We start from the raw sequence: 25,211 nt of genomic DNA, 5'->3' as shown, positions 1-25,211 counted from the left end.
AGTTAAAAATGACTACCTACAGAAGGAGGGAGGGAAGGGAATAGAAAGAACATGGACTGAAATAAGTAATGAGCTTTTGAATCATGTCAATGTTTTACATAATTCATTTTTTTAAATTACTAAAAATTGAAAGAAAACTATATACAGGTTGGGGGGGTAAAGATCTATATTCAAACAAAATTTTGTACTAAAAGTCTTTTCCTAATAAAGTAATTATATTTCAGCCCATGTTGCAAATGCTCTTTCTAGAATAAAAGTCTGATCATGGTGTAACTTTCTTTTATAAATCTAAAATGTTTCTGTAACAAAGTTCAAACACCCATGAAGGCACTCAGGAATTCGTCTCGGACAGTTTCCTACTTAAAGCCTTAGTTCTAGCAGTGGCAAACTACTTATAATTCTCTGAGAGCAAGTTTCTTTTTCCACTTCTTGCTTTTGCAAAATTATTTCTCTCTCCCCAGCCCACTATATAATTTCTACCTGAGCCTCACTTCACAGGTACTTCTCCAATAAATATATCCTGACTCCATTCTCAACCCAACATTAAATCAGGTATCCTTTAGCACTCCCTAAATATCCTATCCATACTGCTATCTACACATACTACATGGTGAAAACACCATGTAATAATCACTGTAATTTTGTTTTCTTTTGCTTTATTGGTATCCCTACACCTTTGATATTCTATCACGTTTCTAAAGCACTGGAATTTCACTTGTTGCCCTTTGTATACTGAGCACTAAAGAACTCCATATGTTTGATGGGTATGTGGATATATACAAAAAGAAACAAAAGATATATGAGTTCTGTCCAGAAGGTATCCAGTCACATAATATGAAAAATAGAGACATTTATTGAAGAAGGTACAACATACAAGAAACATTGTATGTAGGACAATAATTCCTCAGTTCCCTTCAAAGTAGGCACCTTGGGACCTCTCACAGTTCTCCCAATCGCCATCAGCTGGCCTATTGTATTTTCCTGAATTTAACTGGTGGTCTGAAATCTCTTCCCTTTCAAAGGTGATTTTAGTTTTGGGAAAAGCCAGAAGTTGCAGGATGCCAAATCTGGGCTGTAAGGGGGCTAAGTCACCTAGGTGATTTGACGCCCTACAACTTCTGGCTTTTCCCAAAACTAAAATCATCTTTGAATAGGAAAAGGTTTCAGACTGTCGATGAGATTCAGGGAAATACAACAAGGCAGCTGACAGTGATTCCAACATTGGATTTTGCAGTGTATTAGAAGAGATACTGGGAGAACTGTGTGAGATCCCAAGGTGCCTACTTGAAGGGAACTGGAGGCATCATTGTCCTATGTACACTGTTTTTTTGGATCGTGTATCTTCTTCAATAAATGTCTCTATTTTTCGTATTACATGGCTGGATACTGTGTGTGTGTGTATGTGTGTACAGAGAAAGAGGTGCCTAATTCAGCATGCCATCTTCTTTTCTTTAATAACAGAAATTCCAATATTATGGTCACTCAGTATAAAAGTGTATAGCACAAACTCCCTGCAACTAAGTGTGGCTATTAGCTTAAGTTCTGACAAATAAGATACAAGCAGAAAAAGCTGTACTTCCCAGAAGACTGTTCAATGGGGGCTAAGTTAAAAGGTAGTCCCTTTTTTTTTGCTCTTCTGATTTGCCTTCGGAGTTTGCAACTAACGGGGAAAAAGCTGAAAAAAGCACTCAAAATTTATGTCTGCACAGGTTCTTACAGAGGCCAATACTTTCCCCCCAATATTCCCGTGGTTATTATAAGCCATTGTTCTTAATGGTTTAAGTGACCAGAAAAAAAATTAACATTCTGTTCAATAAAACATATAATCCATTTTTAAATTGTTTTTTAAAGTTAAATTTTCAGGTACTTTATGATGCAGCTATCGTCATGAGTTCCATATAACTAAAATGTTACAATTCTTTATCTATAGATTAGATTAGAGAAATGCTTCTCAAACTTTAGCCAACATCAAAATTACCATCCTTCTCCATTTTTTAAATTGAATATGCCTGGGCTCCATTCTATACCTGTGAAGGCAGCAGCCCTATGGCTGATCTTGAGAGTTTTAATGGCTTACTTTTGTTCTTAGGATAAAATGACTAAAATCTGATCTCTGTCTACCTCTCCAATTTCATCTTAAAGCCACTCCTCTATCTCTATTCTGCACCCTAGCTTGACTTCTTTAGCTATTGAGTTTGCCATACGTTCTTACTTCATGCCTTGGTGTGAAACAGGTCCCCATATCTGGAAAGCTTGTTAATCCCCACCCCACCTCTTCTCCTCATACTCCTATTCTATTCATCCTTCACTTCTTGAATCGAGCTTTTCCTAGACTTCCGCTCCCAGACTATGTAAGACACCTAGCAGGATGTCTGGCACTTAGTATGAACACAAGGGTGTTTTATTTAACAACTGTATCCCTACTTTCTAGCACTTTATTGGACAGACTCAGAAAATACAAGTATACATGATTTGTGAATTAATAAATGGTTAGTACTACCTCCTTTCTGCTTTTGTTTATTTATAAACATAAGCATAAGTCCTTCATATAAACGTTCTTGTTCTTCCTGGTTTCTCTGCCTCTCTATTTTTGTTCTTTTGTGTTTTCCCCCCCTCAAAGTCATCTAATTTTGAATATTGGGGTGGGGGAAGCAGTGCTGAGAAGCTTCTTTTAAAGAAACAGCAAGCTGGAAACACTGGGTCTACTTACCACATACAGTACCACAGGACTGTCTATTAGTAAGTAGCACTGGTTCCTTTAAATGAGGTCCATGATCTCCAATTCACCTGTTCTCCCCCACCTCCCCCTACCCCCAAGGTCTTATACCTGGACAGCTTCATTCAATTATGTTATCTGCTTGGCCCTTATGGCCCTTTCCCTCATTTATATACCAGTTAAGACAAAATTTAAAATAGCTCTTCACAGCCTTCAAAATATTTTCATACTCTATTCCATTTTATCCTCACAACAACAAAAATGTCTTTGTAGGCATACATGCAGAGTTTTTCTAGACCCTCTGTAGAAAAGGCAACCCTCCCAGGGTCCCAGCTTTAAGGACACATAATTCTGTAATCAAATACTTAATTCCAACCCCAACCCCAATCTCCTGTCATGAGGGCCTACATTCCTCCAAATATCCCCTGTGCTATCATGTTTGTTCAGATCTCACTGCTCTGACTTTGAGATCTCTTTTGTTCTTGGCATGTGAAAGCTTTCCCTCAAGTTTAGCCATGCACCTACTTTTTCCCCCCTTTGCTCTGTTTTACTTAGCATTTTCACATGTTTATATGTAGCAAGGAGTCTATATTAGTTCAGCCCAGAATATAGCAGAATAGCAATCTCTGTTTTCTGTACCCAACTCACCTTTGAGGAAAAAAAAAAAAAAACCACACACACACACACAGAAAACAAAAAAACATTAAGACCTGTACTGGATACATGAGAATGATGTATTCTCAATATATAAAGATTCTTCTATATTACAAGTATTCTTTGTCTTATTTGTCACAGGAATTGGAAACTAGTCTGCAATAGAACATAAAGGAAGAATGAATAACCTTCTAAGAAAATGGTAGCAATGGGCAGGTGCTTTCCTTACCAGCAGATCGCCAACAGAAAAAAACTGGCCCTGATTAATCTTGGAATAGATAAAAAGTAGTCAAGAAAATGATATTGGGGTGGGTATAAAAGTACTGAAGAGAAATGAAAAGAACATCTCAAAACAGTAGTACTAAAAGACTGCATATTTAAACATATGTATATTAGACTACCTGTTATATCAATAATTTCTCATTTTACTTCTTTTAAATAATGTATCAATTTACTTTTGTCCCTAGAAAGATTTTTTTTTCCAGTTTATGCCATTTCCAGAATACTTTCTTATTTTTTAAAATAAGTACATGGATTAAGACTGGGAAGGAGAGGAAGGAATGCTATAGCATACATTAGTAGAAGGTAAACTGATTTTCCACAGAAATATAATAGAAAACCAGTGCTGTGTGCCTGACAAATATACTCGCTAATACATACACAATCAAAGAACTGTATTTACTATTCTAAAGCACAAGAGAATTTATACTATACTAAATTCTCGTTTAATGCCTTGCTCCCTTCTCCCCCTTAACTACTAAAGTGTCAATGACATTAAAAAGGACTTCTTGGGGGAGTTTTAGAAAGATTTAAAACAAATTTTACTGCTGACACTATTACAGATATCCCCCATGTCCCCCCTCCTTTTCCCTCTTCCACCAAGCACCGCCCCCCACTCCTGTCTTCACCATTTTATTGTCTGTATCCATGGGCTTTGCATATATGTTCCTCAGCTAATTTCTTCCAGTCCCCCCCACATGGACTCCCTCCCAAGAATACTTTTTAATAAGACACTTGTAAAGAAAATTCAGAGCTCACTTGATGGTGTTCTGAAGTTCAACCTGGACTTATTTCCTCCTAGCATTCTAGCCCTTTCTTGTCATTGTAATTATATTTATACTGATACAACCATGAGTCTCAGGTTTCTGCCACATGGAAATAATAAACATACTTAAGGATTACTGTGAAGATTAAAAGATGTAAAGTATACTGTCTGAAATACAGGCGTTCAACATCAATACCTATTAGAAAACTTTTTTTAAACATTTTTTTTCATGAGTTCAAGATCAGAATCATTATATCAAATTTTGGCTTAAGTGTTTTTGGACTACCTTAAATATAAATACATAAAATGTTTATGAATAAAACCTACAGAGCCCTGGCCAGGTGACCCGGTTGAAGCATCACCCCATACACTATAAGGCTGTGGGTTTGATTTCCTGTCAGAGAATATACCTAGGTTGCAGGTTCAATCCCTAGTCAGGGAGCATATGGGAGGCAACTGATCAATGTTTCTCTCTCTCTCTTCCTCTCTAAAATCAATAAAAGCATATCCTTGGGTAAGGATTAAAAACAAAACCCTATAAATATACTAAAATTTCAAAACAAATTTTAGTAAAAAAAATAAAGATATGGTAATTACTACCTGGTGCTCTATGCCAGACATTGGGTTTCCCTTAATTCTTTCATTTTCATACAATAAACACACAAACAGAAGCCCACAGAAGGCAAAGTGAGGAAAACAAATACCAATACCATAAGTGTACAAATTATGAGTACATGTGAAGAACTGAAAGAAAATTCAGAAAAATGTAAGTCCCTAAGTTTTAGTATGACAGGATTAATTTATTTTGAAATAAGATTCCTTTATGCTTGTACTATATATATATGTTGTCTACTTGCCCTTCCCCACTCATCCAGTATCCATCGTTTGCTTTTTATTGATATATAACTGTCCCTTAGGTTTTCAGTGGCATCCATCCATTCAGCTGTAGATTTCCCAGAATCTCTTTTAACTAGGTATAGCCATGTTAACAGAATTTGGCCAATGAGAGATGGCTGGAAGTGATGTGGAATTTCAACGTGATAGCCTTCAAAATGAAGTGGCTTGCCTTAAATCCTCCACATTCCCATATTCTTCCTACTACTGGAGCAAATAGAAGCCATATGTTAAAGATAACGAAGCTGTCCCACTAGCCAGAGTACCTGGATAACCTCATGTATTACAGCTCACTTCCCTGAAATTGAAAACTGTATTTGAGCCCAAGTGTTTTGAGATCTCTAATATACAGGGTGGGGAAAAATCAGATTTACAGTTGTAGGGAAAATAATACAGCAATCAATGAGCAATAATACAAGAATAAACTATTTTACATTCTTACGATTGTAAATCTACTTTTGCCCCACCCTATATATAGAACCTTGATTCTCCAATACACTATGTTCCTATAATAAAAATTTTTGAAAGAACAAGTTTTGTACATATATTATTTGAATTCACTTGCTCATCTCTCCAACTAAACAAGTACTATGCAAAAATTTCTAGTAGGAACAAAATGCAGTGGCAAAAGTAAAACTTCTGAGAATTAATGATATAAAAATGGATCAATTACTGATTGATAAAGTGGAGTTGAGGGATACAAGCAAAGCTTTAGAAGCAAAGCTTTATGGAAAGAGTGATTTTAGAGCTCGGTATTGGTAGTGTAGCCCATAGTTTTCCCTCTGGAGAACATTCCTCTCAGAAGCAACTGATAAAACTTCCTACTCTTTACTAAAATATATCAAACCCTTTGTTTAACCTTCTCCAATTTCTCCAGGCACAGGTCACTGTTCCATCCCATGTGCTCATAATATTTTGTTGATGCTATTAATAATTCCCTCATAATATTACAATTATTTTTATATCAGTATCTCTCCTCTTACTACACCCTGGAATTCATTAAATTAGGGCCTTTATTTTTGTTATTTTTATAGACCATAATCCACTTTAACAAAACTAGAAAAATAATATGGAAATTAATAAGCAATAAGTAAATAATTACAATTTAAAAAAGTGAATTAGTGGCCAAAGGCAGTGGCTTTCACATTTTTTGGACTATGACTTATATAATGTACATTTTTAGATTATGATGCAGTATACATGGTTGTGTGAATATGCAAACCTAATGAAAGTTTAATGAAACAATACTCCACAAGAACAGTGTATTTTCTTTCCTTTTTTAAAATCCTCACCCAAGGACACTTTTTTTTTCATTGCTTTTATAGAGAGAGGAAGGGAGTGAGAGAAACATAGGTGTGAGAGAGAAACATCCAATGGTTGCCTCCCCTATGTGCTGGGACAACGATCACATGCATCTAGACCTTGGATTGCACATGTCCAGACTGGGGATCCAATCTGCAATCTTGGTATGTGCACCCTAATAGGAAATCGATCAAACCCATACATAACCTTTGATTATGGGATGACGCTCCAACCAACTGAACCACACCAGCCAGAGCAAGAAATGTATTTTCTATTCTAGTCTACCTTATTTGTTTCAATTAAAAAAATCTGATCATGATCCTCTAATGTATTACAACTCACTATTTAAAATATATTAGCCTAGACCAAATCATTTAGAAAATGAGAAGGGTTCAGTTAGCTAGATGATGACCTAGATCAGACCTAGATCAGATATATTTAAAATTATATTAAAATTTGTTATACACTTTATCATTAACTACAAACCATAAAATAACTATTAAAGACTTGAGAAAAATCCAGAAAGTATCTACCTGTATGGTTCTGAAAACCAGTTAGTGTCACTGCTTTTTAGGGACTGAAAAACAAATATAACAGTTTCTTTCAGTATTATAAATTACCAATCTGAGATAAAAATTCTATTACAAAGTAAACTTTTTTTTTAAAGATTTTATTTATTTATTTTCAGAGAGGGAAGGGAGGGAGAGAGAGAGAGAGAGAGAGAGAGAGAGAGAGAGAGAGAGAGAGAGAGAGAGAAATCATCAATGTGCGGTTGCTAGGGGCCATGGCCTGCAACCCAGGCATGTGCCCTGGCTGGGAATCGAACCTGCGACACTTTGGTTCGCAGCTCGTGCTCAATCCACTGAGCTACGCCAGCCAGGGTCAAAGTAAACTTTCTTAAAGTACAGTATAATTCTATCATCTTAAAGTCTCTAATTAAATAAATGAGAATAAAATTGCTACAAATATATACTAAAAGGGGTAGGTAACATTTAGCATGACTGTTTAAGATTTAGTCATGTTACTCCCAAGTAAAGGCAGTAAATTCAAAAGTTTCTGTAGTAAGCATTCAAAATAAGATGTGAAACAAGGGCTATATGCATATATACTTGAAAGTCACTGATAATAGTTCCACAAAATACATTAAATTTGTTATACTATCAATGACAAGATAAATCTCAAATTATATAATTTATAATTACAACACGTAGGTAAAACTTGATAATGTTAATTTTTCTTCATTGGTATTACCTATCACATGGATGTCTAATACATGTACAAATTATATGATGTTTCAAAATAATCTTTAAAATAATTGAGTAGGAGGGGTTAGTAGTAGGTAGACTTTAGAAATTAAACTAGATTGGCCATGAGATGAAATATGCTATGTTAAAGCTAGATAATATGTACATGAGGGTTCCTTTTACTGTTGTCACGACTTTTGCACACGCCTGAAATTATCTACAGTCTTAACGAGGCACAAATAAAATAAATGTCTACATTTAAAAATTCAATTTTAAAGAGACTCATTAATTTGCTTTGAAAATATTTATATGCTTTTAAAATTAATGAATACTGTCACAACACCCCGCCCCACAAAATTCCCAGTACTATGTGCTTTACTTTCTAACAAAATTATCACAGCCTGCACATACCCTTGGGAGTGTGCTGCACATAAGAACAACCTCCATGCTGATTAGTGTGGCTTGGTTGGGCATCATCAGTCGCCAGTTCAATACCTGGTCAGGGCACATGCCTGGGTGGCAGGTTTGGTCCTGGCTGGGGCACCATATGAGAGGCAACCAATCAATGTTTCTCCTCACATTGATTCTTTTCTTCCTCTTTCTCCCTCCTTTTCCCTCTCTCTAAAAATAAGCAAAATCTAAAAACTAAACAAAAACCTCCCTCCATGCCTGGCCAAATGGCTGTTGATGGAACATCACCCCGTACACCAAAAGGTTTGCAGGTTCAATCCCTGGTCAGGGCACACACCTAGGTTGAGGGTTTGATCCCAGGTCAGGGCACATTTGGGAGGCAACAAATCAATGTTACTCATTAACATTCATGTTTCCCTTTCCTCCGCACCCCCCACATCCTCCCTCCCCTCTAAAATCAATAAACATACCCTAAGGGTGATTAAAAACAAAACAAAACTCCCACTACTGAGTCACATAGCAAAATAAGTTAATCAGTGTAGTATAGTATGACTGGAATAAGCTACTGAATGCTAGGCTAATCCTTCTGCATAAAATAGATGCTAAAACTGGAATAAAGAGAAGATCACATGTATTTTTAGTACTCAAGTACAGCTAGTTATAATTCTTCTTATAAAATTTCCTTTCCTATCAAACTTTTATTTATGTAATACAAAATTTAGTCACATAACTGGGAATACTGCAGTAGTTGCATCACATGGCAATAATCATATTATAATCTACCTCAAGGAAAAAACAAGAATAGTCTTCTTGAGGGAATTTAGACTGTAACTCCACTTCACCAATGGCATCATTCCTTTATGTAAAAGCTCTTCAGAGTGATATTTATTGCCTTCTAACATCATTTTTCCTGAGTATAAAAATTACTTTTTGCCTAAGCCTGTCAAAAGACCTCACCTTATAAAAGCTTGATTGCCAGGACTTTTAATACACACAATATTTAAGATTACCAGGGTTTTAAATGCTCTCTAAAATAATTTTTGTAAGACTTCATCCTGATATTGGGCTTGATGCAGAAATTAACCATCTGTCTTATGATCAAACTTCTCTGTCTCCTACATTTGAACTGCTGCAGACTGTATCTCTCTGTACCATATCCACCTGATGCTAAAAATAATTAAGGCTTAGGTCTCTTTCTTGATTATAAATTAGTAACAAGAATCTCAAATTTTAGCATTTCAAGGATAATCTACCATGTAGTACTATAGTTGCTCAATCATCTAAATCAGCAATTTCTAACCAGTGTGCCCCAAGAATTTTTAAAACCTGCAACACTAGACTATTTAGTCAGGGAAACTGACCTCTTTTCCCTTAGGTTGTCAAATTAGAAAATGACAACAGCCAACACAATAGCTGTCCAAGATAAATGCGTGAAAAATACCCTATTTTTTTTTTGGTCAGATCAGCAAAACATGTATTTTTTGATGTGCCACAGATTTTTAGTAATTAGTTTATGCGTACCATGAGATGAAAAAGGTTGAGAATTACTATCTAAATTAAATAACTATTTGAGGACACAGGATTGTATTTATGAAAGCAGCAACAGGAGAGATGTAAAACAGTTATTGTGAATGGTTTACATTAAGAAAAGAGCTCCCCACTATTTGTGTGCCTTATGCCTCAACTCTTGAGACACTGCTGATAGTGGATCCCAGAAGCCAGTACTGTTTAGCCAAACTTTGAGTGTCTTCTGTATTTTAATCTCAATAATAATTAGATCTCACTTAATTTATGCACACTAAAGAAACTTTTGAATGCAGTTTAACATTTATTTAAAGTTGACTTTTTGAGTAAGCAGTCACCTTACATTATAGTGGCATAATACACTCTTAAATATAAACAGTCATGTTCTTAGTTCTTCAGTAGAAGAACTTGATTCTGGAACAATAGATCCTCAAGTCTCTCCCTAAAACCAGTGCTTCTGAGCAGTCCATTCACACGGGTAATACACTCCTGTTGGTCTCTCTCAATACATGTAGCATTTACTCAGCTACGCTTTCTTTTCCTTCTTTCCCCACCTGGGAGTAAAATATACAAAAACTTCAGCATAACACTGAATAAACCTCAGGGAAAAGAACCACAAAGGTAGGATGTCTAACACATTCTCTTTAAAGAAGTACAGGGAACCTGTACTTCTTTACTGGGGGACTAAGGCCTCTGTAAAAACCTTCCTCTTCATCAATCTTCTAAATACATACCACTTGTTCTTCCTTTCTTTACAAACTATTGTTTCTCATCATTTTTTAAGATTACAAAAGTTAAGAGCTCAATAAAAAACTTCCCATACATAGCTCATTACATTACTCCAGTAATGAGCCCAATCTGATTTTCTTTCACCTCACCTGCATACTATACGGCCCCATAAATCTGAATATCCTTTCTTGATTGTATATTTAAACCAGCTACTCCATTATCACCTCTAGCTCATAATAATCTTTCTTCAAGTTAATTTATAATTCTAAAGTAAGGCGAGATACTGAATGATTCCAGGTGATAGCTTAATATACATGCACAAGAATTTAGTATGCATGCAAATTTCATGGGAATCTTGTTAAAATGAAAACTCTGATTCAGTAGACCTGGTACACACAGGGGAACTTTTAGGGTAAATGGATCTTTCTATACAGTACTGGGGTGAAGGATAAATGATTCTATGTATTTGTCAAAACCCATAAAACTATGTTTCACAGAATAAATGCAATACACGCAAGTTAAAAAAAAAATCAATCCATGTTACTGAGGATCCCAGGATGGAAGAATGCAAGTGATTAACATATGAATCTAACTTCCTTATGTATTTATGATACATAAATACATAATGAAAGGGGAAATAGGGAAGAATGAAGATAACCTGAGTAACTTGGGAAAACAGTTTTTTGACTAGAAACTGTAAGTCTAACTATAACAACAGCAACTGTACACTGTACATAAACATTATATTCTAGTTGGTAAATTCTTGCAGTATTGCCTAAAAATTCTGAAATTGCTTTACTTGTGTACTGAGGTTGAAATGCACAGATGGTGAGAGCCAGCTTTCCTTCCGTTGGAGATGGGTGTTATAAAAGAGCAAGAAAGAAAGGTTAGGATGAATCTTGTAGGGCAGGATTAGAATTGGAGACATCTGCACAAACTCATGTTTACCTTATACAGATAGATGGACAGATACAGAAACAACTACAGATCTGTAGATACACATGGTTCAGTGTAGATACCTATTATTACCTAGCTGTCTGCTTTATCTGCTCAAAGGGCCCAGAAGCAGTGATACCTGAATAGCAACAAACATAACCAGCACTCAAATCTTGGTTTCTAATACTCTTTTCTCCAACAAAAGGAATCAGTGTTTTCTGGAGAAATGGTTGATTCTAGGGCAAAAGGATACTAGTAAAAAGACATCAGAAGCCAACTCGAAAAAGAGCTCCCAATGGGCAAGCCTAGAACAATGTGAACAACAAAATAAACAATTTACTGGATTACAACCCAAAGTATAAAATATATAACAAAGTCCAATGGGCAAGCCTAGAACAATGTGAACAACAAAATAAACAATTTACTGGATTACAACCCAAAGTATAAAATATATAACAAAGTAAAAAACATATACATAAGTCCATGCTTATATAAATAAATGACTGAATAAATGGGGAAGAAATGACTTCTGTATAGAAGAGTTCCACTTAACGTATGTAGATATTCCCTCACAACAGATGTTAATTCTCACTCCTACCCCCACCCACTTGAGAGTAGGCTAAACAGAGTGACATGCTTCAGAAAAGGAATACAGTATGGAAAAAATCTGGCACATACTAACTTAGCTAAGTAATGAAAGTTAACATTATCAGTAATGCCATGTAGATATTATGCTCCCCATACAATGTGACTAGAAGAGCACTTTTTCTCTGTGATACTCTTTCTAAAAACTGAGAACCCTAGCTTATCCTAGTAAGAACATTAGACAAATATCCAAATTAGAAGACATACTACAGGATACCTGGCCAGTACTTCTCAATACTGATCAGGAAGTCAGAGAAGACTTAGAAACTCTCGCAGACCAGAGGACACTGGGGAGAGTTGACAATTAAATACAACATGGTACTTTGGATTAAATCCTGGAACAGTAAAGAGCAAATCAATGGAAAAACCAATGAATCCCAAGTAAAGTCTAGAATTTAGTTAACGGGTTTTTTAAGAAAAATTTTAAATATGACTATAAATTAGGTTTCCCCTCTGGCAAATGGGAATCATCAATACTGCAACATAACAGGAGTTTTGTGAAGGTGAAATGTAAGAAATTCATGTAATGCACAGTGTACTACATGTGTTATGCCTGCCTCAAAGTAAGAACTCAGTAATTACTGGTTGCCATTATTACTGTTTCTTGAGAAAAGATATATACCCACCCTCTTGCAGGCATGGCCTATGATACATTTTTTATGGGGTTCCCAGAAAATAAAAAGCATGTATAATAATAGCATCAGTAACAATAAAAGAAAATGTGGCAAGGTGCTTAATGACTCCAGGCAAAGAGCTTCACATATATGTATATAAATTTAATATGAAAAGAAATCACTTGGGAATCCATTGAAAAAGATTCTGATCTGGTTAGTCTGAAGTGGGGCCCAAGGTTGTATATTTTAAACAAGCTCCTAGGTGATACCAATGCTGCTAGTCCAAGGACAACTGGAGCTGCAACTATTGTATTTCCATATGTTTTTAAATTTTCCATAAAAAAATGTAAAACAAAATGTTTTCTCCATCTATTCTTTATCTTTTGACCACAAGGAAATACCCTTATTTTTAAACACAGAACTGTACCAGATGTAACCCACCAGTGATCAAGATCTTAAATAAGCAACCACTTAGGCAACATTAAAATGAGACAAATACATGTTAATGTTTGTCCATATTATCTCATGCCTATGGAGACAAAATGTCTTTGAGAGTCAAGTCATATACAATTTTCTTATCCATACCAATTAAAAGTCTGAATACCCTACAGACCCAGACTAACCACAATCCTAGGAAATTCTGTGGAATTTTTAATTTAGTAAATTCTGAGCAAGAGTAACCTATTACTTAAGCTCCTGCTTAATTGTTTGAGTTCTGAAAGCCTAAGAAATGATCTTAGAAGATGATCTTAGATTCAGGAGCATACAAAGATATTTGAAGAAATAAAAAATTAACATGAAGAGATGCAGAAAGCACACACTCAACTGAGAAATAGAAATTAACAAAACATGAGATAAAATTTCCTGTGGCAATTAACTTTCCTGCAGTTAACATCACAGGAAATTTTAAAAACTAGTTTTCTTGTATCAATGATTTCTAGCCATTCTACCTTTGGATTTCACATTTTCCTATCTTCCTCAAAATATTTCTTAGCACAAGTTTTTGAAATTTAAGAATGAACATTTTTTTTTTTACTCTGAGGTAACTGCAAAGCAAGCTCAGGAAACATTTTAATTGGCACTGCACCTTTAAAAATTGTTCAAATTCATTTAGTGAAAGAAACAGATTCTGACGGCAAGAAATCTTTTTAGCATGTGTATACACAAATGTAGCATTTCCAAAATTGGTGTACCATAGTAATATTCAACATAAAACTGTGTATCACAGAGCAAATATAATACATCCAAGTTTGAAATAGTTAGATGGCGAAAAATGTATCCTGTGTTCAATTTAACTTTGACTTGGTTTTCCTTAAACTTAACATGTCATTTAGACTGTTGGGCTTCTCAAAACCATTAAAAGTCTTAAGACTGAATTTCTATAAAGGAGATTTTCATTTAGAACATTTCCATTGATCCACTTCCTACTAACTGCCTACACTAAACTACTTTAAAAGTTGAGATCTAAAGATTCTCAAAGCCTAAAACATAATTAAAATATTTTATATAAGCCAAGGAAATGTAAGTGCAATACAGCACACCTCTAAGTAAATATAAAATTTACACACACATATTTAAAAATCATATAAATATATTAAATTAAGCATTGTTAATACTATAAAAATTTGTAATGAAATCAAATGAAAAGAATTCTAAGAATCAGGTCAATGAATCTCAATTACCAGCTATATATTAATTCTAAATGACTAAGAACATTATCACACATCACCAACAAGCTCTCTCTCTATAAGAACTTTTAAGAATAAAATATATAATTATAGTGATTCAAACAAATTCTCAAATTTACATGGACAAACTTACATTATTGAAAATTTAATCTACAGGCAAACAGAGTTTTTTTCTGAGTATTAAGCATATGTATCAATCATTCAAAAATCAGCAAAATGTGACTATATCTATTTCTGGTCTTTACCCATAAACCTACTTCTGAAGTATACCATCATTCAAGTTAACTTAAAAATTTAAAAAATATCTAACTAGGATTAGAAAAACTTGGTTGCAAATAACATATATCCACACAGGTTGAAACTGATGCTTTCAAATCTTCCAATAGTATCTTTAGAAAACCTGAGCTCAATGATATAATAAACTTTGTGCTGAGCTGAAACTGATGTACAGGTGCATCCTGACCCAATTTCTTAGTAAATAACTTTCTAAACTGACAGTTATAGCATGGCCAAAGAGACAATTTCCTGCATGTATTCTTCCTTTCTGTTAATGGTTAGAGAACTTTCTATGTGGAAAAAAATCACAATATTTTTTAGTAGAAAGCTAATTATACCAACCTCAAATGCTGAATGGCCTTTCTTAATTCTAATTCATTTCACAAATTTCCACAAAGAAAAAAAGAAAATCTGAAGCAAAAATACATTAAAAATTCTAGCCAATAAAAAGCAAATTTACAATGTATACACATTTTCCAAACAGAATATATTTCTTCATTTATCACTCTATATTAATATTCATAGTTAGGGTAACTTCTGTTTTTTGCAAGAAAATCCCTGTATCTATAAAGTTCACCTCCTCATTTTGTAAAAACTAGATACGATCTCCCTTCTCTGTACTGCCTTGTTATGAAAGCTTGGGCAATGGTGGAGACTGTGCTGGGGGGGGGGGCGGGGGTAGAACCTGAGGGTTAGTAACAATGACAGCAAAGGAAAAGGATAGCAGAACAGCAGTAAGGAAGAAAATGAAAGTAGAAGCAGGTCTTCCTTCTGATAAACACCAAGGCAGTTTTAAGAACTAGATCACATTTCTCAGGATATAAAACTTGTATGGGTGAAATAATGACTCAGAATAACTGGGGAATATGGTTTGTAGTTATTTAAAATAAGTATGCATTGTGAAAGATTAACTAAATTGATTTGTGGGTTTTTTTTTTTTTACCTATACTATCAAATTTCACTTACTACCGTGCTTCCTTTTGCTTTAGATATGGCAGAATATATAAAAAATTACTCGAACAGATCAGAATATAACAGATCTCTTGCTCACAAGAATCCCATTCTATTTTGTGGGCAGCATGGTTCCTATGCTTCCTCTAGATATTTTTACCTATTAACTATCTCACTGCTCACTGAGTAAGACAATGTGGACAATGTGATTTTCCTACTCACTGACTACAGTCAATATACCTGCAGAGACTGAATCAAAGCTGAGATTCAGGTCTTGTAAGTTAGCCTCTCAATTCTGATGATTCTAGTCTAACTGTTGTCTAAAACATTATTATACTTTGTAAATTAAGTGGTAAGATGAAACTTCAAAATCACTCAGTAATGAAATCCTTCAGAAAACTAGATAGATGGTACAAAGATGGGGTCAACTCAGGTTTTGTAACTTCTGAAACCTGTACTTGTTTAACTAAACCATGCTGCTTTCCATAACTGCTCCTTTTTCACTACATTTTTATTATCCAGTCTGCCTGTAAAAGCTGATAAATTAAAGAATAGCCAGCATGACCAGAAGCTTGGGAAAAATCCCAAGCCTCTAACACACACAAACTGCCTCATTGTCTATCCAACATTTTTTCTGAAATTCTCCTAACTACCAAAACTTTTCCATTTCTTGTCCATCACTATAGTTAATGTTTCAGTTATGTAGTATCCTATGTTACATAAAATATGCCAATTATAAAAGCAAATATTGAAATATAAAAGCAAAAAATTATTAGGAACTGCTTTAAGCCCTTTATGTGTAGCATCTCAATCCTTAACTTTAAATAATATAAATACTGTATTCCCCATTTTATAAGTGCAAAAATCAAAGCCTCAAAAGTTAAGTAATTTGCCCTTATTCACACAGCTAATAAGTAGAAGTGGGATAAGTAATCAGGCATTCTGATTCCAATGTCCATATTCCCGATCTCCACATGATAGGTGTATAACTACATGGATTTTATTAGTAATGTGCAGATAACCCAAACTCTGAGGTCCACAAAAAAATTTAAGGACTTCGTACTTCAAAAGATTTCTTATATGTTAAAATAGCTTACATAAACTGCATCTTCTTTGCAAAGACATTGCATAAGAACCTTTAACTAGTATATGTAATTAAAACTCAAATGTGAAAGTGCCGGTGGGGGGCAGGGTGGGGGGGGTTCCTGCTGTAATACTTTTAACAAATGTCCAGATCAGCAATGTCTAAAGTAACTTTCTGCAGTGATAGAAATGTTTTCTGTCTGTACTGTCCGTTGTGGTAACCACTAGCCACAAGTGACTACTTAGCACTGGAAATGTGTCTAGTGTGAATGAGTAACTAAACTTTGAATATTTTGTAATTTTAATTTATATTGGACAGTACAGGTAGAGAAGACATAAGTCCCAGAAAAAAGGTGAGTATAGACATTCTTACTGCTTTCATCTGGAGAGACAATTTTAATGTCTCCTTTTTTACTTGCTCTAGCTCTATTAGTCCAAACATTATAAACATCCAAAGAGACTTAAGATAATTTTCTACAAATTCTGCTTTGTGTATCTAAAAGGAAAAAAATAATTAAAATCTATATGAGTAATAAAGTTTTATATATTAGAAACTATTTACTTTTTGGATAGCTAAGAGAATCTGAAAATTCTGTCACCTATCAGGAAAACTAAAAGAATCACAACATTTTCAATTCTCTTCATAAATACTTGATAGTAAGTGCTTACCTTGATTCTCCACTACTGTTTCTAACACTTTCTTCATCACTGTGTCCATTCATTGTAAATATCAACAAGTTTTGAAATGAAATACAAATCTTCCCAGTTTGCAAGATGAATATAAATACTGACTCCTCCTTGAATATCAAAGATTCAGATGAATTTTCTTCAACATTAACAGGTTTCCTGGGACCCTTTTTGATTCACCTAAAATATATATATATAAAAAGAAAGTAAGAAAATTTCCTGAGAAAAAAATTAAAAAGTCTACAAAGCACTTAAACAAATCTATCTAAGCCACTAGATCAGAGGGCATAAGGAAGAGGTAGAGGTCTTTACTCAAAACACCTAGGCTTCTATTAACTACATTCCTGACTTACTATAATTTAGCATACCACTGCTTATTTCTGATAGAAGAAATTAAAATATTTGTGGAGTGATAAAACTTTTAGTCTAATTGCAACTGTAGAGCAATATATATGTAATAGATAACTAAAGCAAAGTGGTGGTATGTAACATATACATATACCCCAAGAATAGAAAATGGAGTCTTATTAAATACCTGGTCAAACAAATACCGGGGGGAAAGGTTACCCTTAATAGAGCAGTAATACCTATCATCAGGAACTTCATATACTTGAGTTTGAGTGAGGGAAAATTCTGAAAATGCTCACATAAAACCAGAATAAAAGTGTATCATATAATCTCAAAATGTATGGGTCAAAAGAAATTATGTTCTTTCCCAAGTAAACCGACAGTGAAGTGAAAAAAAAATATTTACTCAGTTTGGACTTGCAGAGATTCCTTTAAAAAAAAAGGTAATAAAATATATACTATGATTTGGGGCAAAAGAATCGTGGCTCAAGACACAGCATTTCTACCTTTCAAGATATCAGCACAACACTGGAGAGTCACCTACAAGCCATCCACGAATAAACAAAGGAGATCTCTGGCAGGGGAGGGAGAGGAAGAAGCGGGGGAAGGAGACGTCAGATCCTTCCCCAGCCAGAAAGTACCGAGACAGCCGACTGAGAGCGGAGCTGTCCTTCGACCTCAGCAAAGACAATTCACTCCTACGATGATTTCCACTCCACAAAAAAAAAGGGGGGGGGGTAGAATAAACCGTTGCCAACTCAATCTAGTTCAAGAAAACTCTGCATCTAGATCAAGATTTTCATTCTCCAAAGACTACAGTCCAGTACACTTTGCAAGAACTGGTTATCCAAAAAGTAACTATTCCCTGCAACATTGACTCCTGATGTTAACTATTCATCCTAACTAGTCAAAGAGCTTTACTACTAAAGTGTTAAAAATCTAGGTACTCTAACAAACTGCCTCTTTCCCGCTAAGTCCCTCTTCGTAGGGAAAGTTCACTCCTCTTTTCGTTCCTTCCTTTTCACCTTCCTTTCGCCCCTCAAAATGGCTTTCTCTGTACAATGTAACTTCCTTTTTCCCCTCATCTTCCTTCTCCGAGTAAGTCCTCTTTCCGAGACCCTTTTCACAACCACAAGTTCTAAAGATGCAAGCACATGCACCTCTCTCCGGCCTTTCAAGTGTCTTAACAATGACTCTTCCCTAAATCGTTAAACCTCTACAATCTCTTCGGTGTCCGGTCTTTTAACAGTTGCTTTGATTCCGCTAAGTTTTCGACCCAGTACTCGAAAGGAGAATGAAAACCCTCCCTCATCTCTCCACCGCAACTCCGCCGCTATCAGCCTCTCACCCTAACCGAACCACCCCACCCCGCCCCCGCCCGCGGGCCTCCGAAAGCCTCCATCCCAGTCCCGGAGTCCCTCTTCCCGCCTCAAACTTCTCGCAGACCCGCCCCGCGCCCTCCCAGGCTCGCTTGGGCCACCGCCCCCTCCCCCTCCCCGCCGCTCCCCACGTGCAGGGAGCCCGGGTAGCTGTGGGACAGACGTACCAACCAAATGCTCAATGCTTGAGCCTCGCGGCTTTCCCCTCGCGGCCCCGACAAGCCCTTGCCGAGGAGGCCCGAGATCAACCGCCAAGCTGCCTGCCCGTCCGGCCCGAAGATGCGCTTCGCGGCGCCGGCCTGCGCTCGCCACAAACACGCCCCCTGCGCGCCGAGCCCGTCCGCCACTGCCGTCCGCTGCTGAGCCGCCCTGGCCTTCGCCCGGAGTCCAGCCGCTCGGCCGCCGCCCGGCCACCGCGCCGCCTCCACCCTCCGCCCGGCCGGTTCCCGTCTCCCCGCCACATCCTGACCCGCCCGCCGCCCCCTTTCTTACCGGTTAGCGTGCAGGATTCGCGGGGCGGAGGAAGCCGACTCGGATCGGCGGCCTCTCCTGCGCCCGGCCCGCGGTCTCTTCAGCCTAGAGAGTCCTCACGCTCCGGGTGCCTCGGGGTTAGCAGGAGTCCGTGAAGGGGAGGGGGAAGGGGAAGGACGCAGAAGGGAAGGGGAAGCCCCGACCGGCGGCACCAAGCGCGATCCCCTAAGGAGCTGATCCAACAATCAATTCATTATTGAAGCACCAACGGAGAGGGCAGCAAGATCGAGAAGTAATCAGCCGTCGTCGTCGCCCCAGCGGCCACGCGCGCGCTCCCGGTCCCGCCGCTTATCGGCTCCCAGCAGCCGCCATGACGCCGAGAGAACGAGCGCAACCGTCTCGGTCGTAGCCGCCTCTACCGCCACAGCCACCGAGGTCGCGGTCGCCTCCGCCTCCCGCGCGACGTAAGCTCCTCGGCTCACTCCCCTTCCCCACTCAGCGCGAGGCTGGCTGGCGGGCGAGCGAGCGGGCGCGAGCACGCCGAACCCCTCCAACTAGAACGCGGGCGGTGGGAGGGGTAGGTTTGTGGAGTTGTTGGGCGTAGGAAGAAAACGATTGGTTCCGAGAACAGGCGGCGTGAGAGTGCGCGCACGCGCGCTAGTGGGAGCGCGCACGCCCTCTGCGCGGAGGCCGACGGACTCTGACCAAGGCTCTGGGCCGCCGATTCTTGCTTGGGCACCCTCCCTTAGCGGCTCTGAGTTGAGTTCCGGGAAGTGGGAGCTGCAGGCTCGCTCCGTGCGGGTATGGACATTATTCAGGACGGTTGCGCAAGGATCACGAGGCTGAGAGACTGAGAAGGGACGGGGCTATAGGGAGGTGCGGAGATGCTGAAGAATAAGATGGGGTACGGGTAGCCGCGGAAAGGGCACACTGGATTAGTTGGAGGGGCCGAGGGAGGTCCTGTCGCCCAGACCTCGCCCGGGTCTGAGTGCCGGCAGGAGGGGGTGGGGAGGGGCCTGCTGCGTCACACCAGGCAGCCTGGGAACTGAACTGTTGGGCAATTGTGGTCACCTACCGCCTCTTACGCACAGGTGACAAGTAACTGAGGCTCCCTCGTGGGCTTAATGCCCCCGCGTGGGCGGGGCAGAAAATAGAGACCTACTTGTTGACATCCTGTGCCGCTTTTTGATTCAATTGCGGGCAGCTCCAGCCTGGTTCAGGAACAAAACAAAACAGAAAAAAAAACTTTTACAACCTTTCTAGGTTCCTTCCCTGGAGGGCGGGGTGGAGCCTGCAGTGCAGAATCGCAACAAAAAAGCAATTCGAAGGACGTTAGTAACTGTCTCAGTTTAAGGGGCTGCAATTTAGTTGAGCTTCTTTCATAACTGAGGCCTCAGACACAGTCCTTTAGAAGTGTCAAAGGAAACACTGTCTTTTCAAGACATGGCGATGTCCTGCTTCACTCCTTTTGAAAGCATTTTTTAATTAAAAATCTCTCACACTTCATTATTTTTTTGATCCACATAATCTTGAATCACTCGAAATTTTTGAAACTTTCTAATCTCATTTTTCAGGTATTTGATTTGATGTAAAGGCCCACCTTCTAAGTCAGTTGAGTTTGAATGTGGTAACTGCATTCCAAAGTAATTCTTTCAGCATGTGAGAAATAGTCAAGTTTTCTAAAAATTTGGTTCAAAGCTTTCAAAAAAGACCTCAAAACATAATTCCAAATATGTGTTATGTGCAAGGGTATCTTCACCTTGGGGCATAGGGAAAAGCAAACAGGTACACATGGTCTACTAAAAAAAATGTATGTCTGTGATCAACAAATAATGCAACAAAATGAAAAACTACTATACTTTGCAAAATGATCTGTACTCAGCCTCTTTTTTTTTTCTTTCCTTTTCCCCAAGTTATCAGCTATACTGCTGGGTTGTGAGGAATAACTCCATCCCTGAAGTCCCTAAAAGTAGGAACAAACTGCTGATTTTTAGTATTATGTTTTTAAAATGTGATAAAGGTGCCTAATGATAGAGACTTCCTGAACCTCCTACTGATTTCTTTCTAGGGTTACTGGTAAGTGAAAAAAAAAAAACCCAGAAAAGCAATAACCATGGCAGATAAAGAAATTTATAATCAGAAGTATTAATCAGATAAAGTCTTCAAATAAAACTATGCTCCCTTGTGATCATTGCTGTATGGACATAATCTGTATGTTTTCTGAAAGCACATGTCAAACCTTTTTAAACTACTGATTTACCATATCAATGTGATATGTTACATAAATACATATGTGATATGTTTGGAGGTTTATATATCTGGTAAAATGCTAATATAATTTGAGTCCACAGAACTTTATTTATTTATTTTTATTAAATTTATTGGGGTGACATTGGCATGGAATTTTATAATGACTGTTGAGAATGTGGAGAAATACAAGGTAAGTGAAAAATTGGAACAATTTTTTTTTTCAATTTGTTATCTGTACAGTTAAATCCTCAATTTCACTTAGTTTGAATAAATTGACCTTATCTCAACCTATTGGTACTAAAACAATAGGAAAATTCTTGCTAATCTCAACACATGACTTGTAAAACTCCCTGAAAATTAACATCAATCAGGAGGTCTTTATTACTATCTGATTTTCTACTTGAGAAATTTTATATTCTTTAAAAAAATTACTTTGATAAAACCTAGGACAGAAGTTTGTGGGTCTTTAATTCTGGTACGCTCTACTAGGACTAGTTACCAATAGATAAGCACCCTTAGATGGAAATATGTAATAAAGACCATGATAAGTGTGGTTTTCTGTTAATTTTTGGATACCAAGATAGGATTTTAATTCCATAATTATGTTCTTGTGGCCTAGAGGATTTTGCATATAGAAAGTGATAAGTCAATCAGTATTAAAATACTCTAGAATCTCATCTTACATCATCCCCCAGGTCCTTGCCAAACAAAAGGGCTTCCAAATATGATACTTAAGTTTACAAAGTCACACCCTGGTTGGCGTAGCTCAGTGGATTGAGCGTGGGCTGCGAACCAAAGTGTCACAGGTTCGATTCCCAGTCAGGGCACATGCCTGGGTTGCAGGCCATGACCCCCAGCAACCGTACATTGATGTTTCTCTCTCTTTCTTCCTCCCTTCCCTCTCTAAAAATAAAATCTTTAAAAAAAAGTTTACAAAGTCCTCTACAAATAGAAACTACAAAGTTCCAAGTCACCTTATAGTGAAAATTTACTGTACATTGTTTCCTTAATCATAAAATTTGTAGAAGAAACTGAGAAGCTCTTGTTCTTAGTGTTGGCCAGGGGACAAGAGATAGTCATCTCGGAAATCTTTTCCTAACTACATATGCCTGACACTTCCATTTCTGCCCTCTTCTGATATGTAGAATTCTAGGTCCTAGGTATTGTTGGGAAAAATTTCCTAGATTGTTCTGATAACCACCAACAGTTCATCTGCCTTGTTTATAGACACTGTATTTGTGCATTTGTAGTAATGTATGCATGGATCACCATAAGTTAATTAAGAGACACTGTAAAAAATGTAATAGACGTTTAAGCGGATACAGAAAGTGTGCACAAAGAGCAAGAAGAAAGCTAACCTCAAAATATCAAATAAGTACATCAGTGCTATTATCATTCCTCCTTTAGATCCCTTATTTATTGTCCATTTTACTTCATCTATGTTGTCTTCAGCTTTTTTCTTAATCTCCACTATTTGGTTTAAATAGGCCTTATTTTCTCTACATCTTTCTTTCCAGTTCACCCTGTAGGCTTCCTTCAGACTTGAAATCTTCTGAAATCAGTCCCCTGCTTTAAATACATATATTTCAATATGCCACATATATTTGCATACATAATATTGTAATTACTTAGTCTTTTCACAGTTTGACTCCAGCATCTCCTCCCATTATTCCCAGCACACTTGGCACTTGAACCACACATTTCTTCAGGTCATTGGAAAGATCCCTCTCATTTAAATGTATATAGTCCATCTATCTTATGAATCAGTCTCTTGCAGTTTTGTTTAAATCTTCAAGAACTGTTGAGTGCTATGACATAATTGTAGTGACACTCAATGAGACATGTCAGACAGCTTTATCAGCTCGCTTTTAGCACATCAAATTATGTATTCTGTAAATGCACTATATCATTGTAATAAAACATTTGTTTTTATACATCATGAGCTCCTTGACCACAGACTCTGTGTCCTCAGTGCACCATATTGACATTCATTTAATAAATTGTATACTAGATATTCTGCTGGGGCAGGGGATTATAATAGAGCAAAAACAGGCATTTTCAATAGCTAAAATCTAGTTAAGGAAACAATCACACTACAAAATTCCAACCAAAAAAAAAAAATAAAATGGTATGAAGGAGCATGTAGTGCTGTGAGAATTTATAATGTAGAACCCTAGTCAGAAAGGCCTCCCCAAAGGAAGTGACGTGATTTGAGAACTGAAGAACTGGTAAGAATTAGGTAAAAGGGAAATGAAGAGATTTGACAAAAATTCTGGAGCCAGAGAAATGATGTCAGCTTACATCCTACTTTGTCTTGAGTCTTCCTTTTGAGTCTTCCTTTTTTACTTTAAGAGGTGTCCTTGTTTAAATGATAAATTACTTCATCACCATATCTATGGTACTAGTGGAAGAGAGCACTGAAGGAGATGAAGCTGCATAGGGGCTAGGCCATTCAGGCCCAAAAGCCAGGAGAAAGACATAGATTTTTTTCCTTGGAACTAGGGGAAACATTTGAAGGACTTGGAATTGGGCGATGATGATGGAATTTGCAAATTGAAGAATTTACTCTAGCTATAAATTCCAAGAAAGGTTTAGAGGCACATCAAAGTAGATAAAATATTCTTAAATAAATTAAGAGGCTTAAAGATTAGAAATAGCTAAGATTAAGTTAGAATTATGGAAGTAGAAATTGTAGCTAAGGAAGGAAATAATCTACAGTATTTGTTGGATTCAGGTTTAGGACAAGGGAAGCTGTATGTATAATGGACTGGTACAGAGCTCAATGATGACACCCACTTGAGTTATATATAGTAAGTTTGGAGATGGGTAGGTGTGGAGACATAAATTTAATCTAGGACTTTACTGAAGTTTTGGATTGAACTCGAACTGAGAAGGAAAACTAGACTGAAAAAAAATACTTTAGTGTGTAGGGAGAAGTTATAAAGTCTTGAGTATACATACGAGTACATGAAGTAGACTTGTAAGACAGCCTAGAAGTGCGCAGTAAAGAACTTTGAATTAATTTTTGGCTAGGTAGAGGAAGATGAGCTGGAGAAAAAGTTGAGATCTTAGAATGGTGTATAATAGAGGAAAAAGGCATAAATGCTTCAGGGAAGGCATTGTGAGTAGTGACCTATGTTGTTGAGAAGTCACATAAAATAAGGTCTGAGGATTATCCACTGGATTTAGTACCAAGGTGGTCATTGGTTACCTTAACAAAAACTATTCTGCTGGAATAATAGATCCACCAGATTGAAATGGAATGTGATAAAGAAATGAAATCAGTGAGTTTAAATTTCTCTTTCATATGGTTTAACTTTGACTTGAGAAAGAATATGAATCTTTTTGTGGAGAGGGGGCAGTG

At 37.2% G+C, this 25,211-nt stretch overlaps 1 protein-coding gene across 2 annotated transcripts in view; it reads right to left on the bottom strand.

The window, feature by feature from the left end:
- CHD1 (chromodomain helicase DNA binding protein 1) overlaps window positions 1–21,619 on the bottom strand; it is an 82,294-nt gene extending 60,675 nt beyond the window's left edge. Inside the window, exons 1-2 of one of the 2 annotated variants that reach the window (XM_045847810.1) lie at window positions 19,619–21,619; window positions 17,382–17,579 (exon numbers count right to left, since the gene is read on the bottom strand). In XM_045847810.1, the coding sequence (XP_045703766.1) occupies window positions 17,382–17,434 (53 nt within the window). In that variant the 5' untranslated portion in view covers window positions 17,435–17,579; window positions 19,619–21,619. The remainder of the gene's footprint in view (window positions 1–17,381; window positions 17,580–19,618) is intronic. The other variant, XM_045847811.1, reaches the window with a different exon arrangement.
- Window positions 21,620–25,211: the final 3,592 nt, after the last annotated feature.

The sequence above is a fragment of the Phyllostomus hastatus genome, unplaced genomic scaffold (genome assembly GCF_019186645.2).
Source record: "Phyllostomus hastatus isolate PE091 unplaced genomic scaffold, TTU_PhHast_1.1 phas_contig_58, whole genome shotgun sequence".
Lineage (NCBI taxonomy): Eukaryota > Metazoa > Chordata > Mammalia > Chiroptera > Phyllostomidae > Phyllostomus > Phyllostomus hastatus.
Note: the sequence above shows the minus strand (reverse complement) of the source record. Positions and strands in the feature narration are given on the sequence as shown.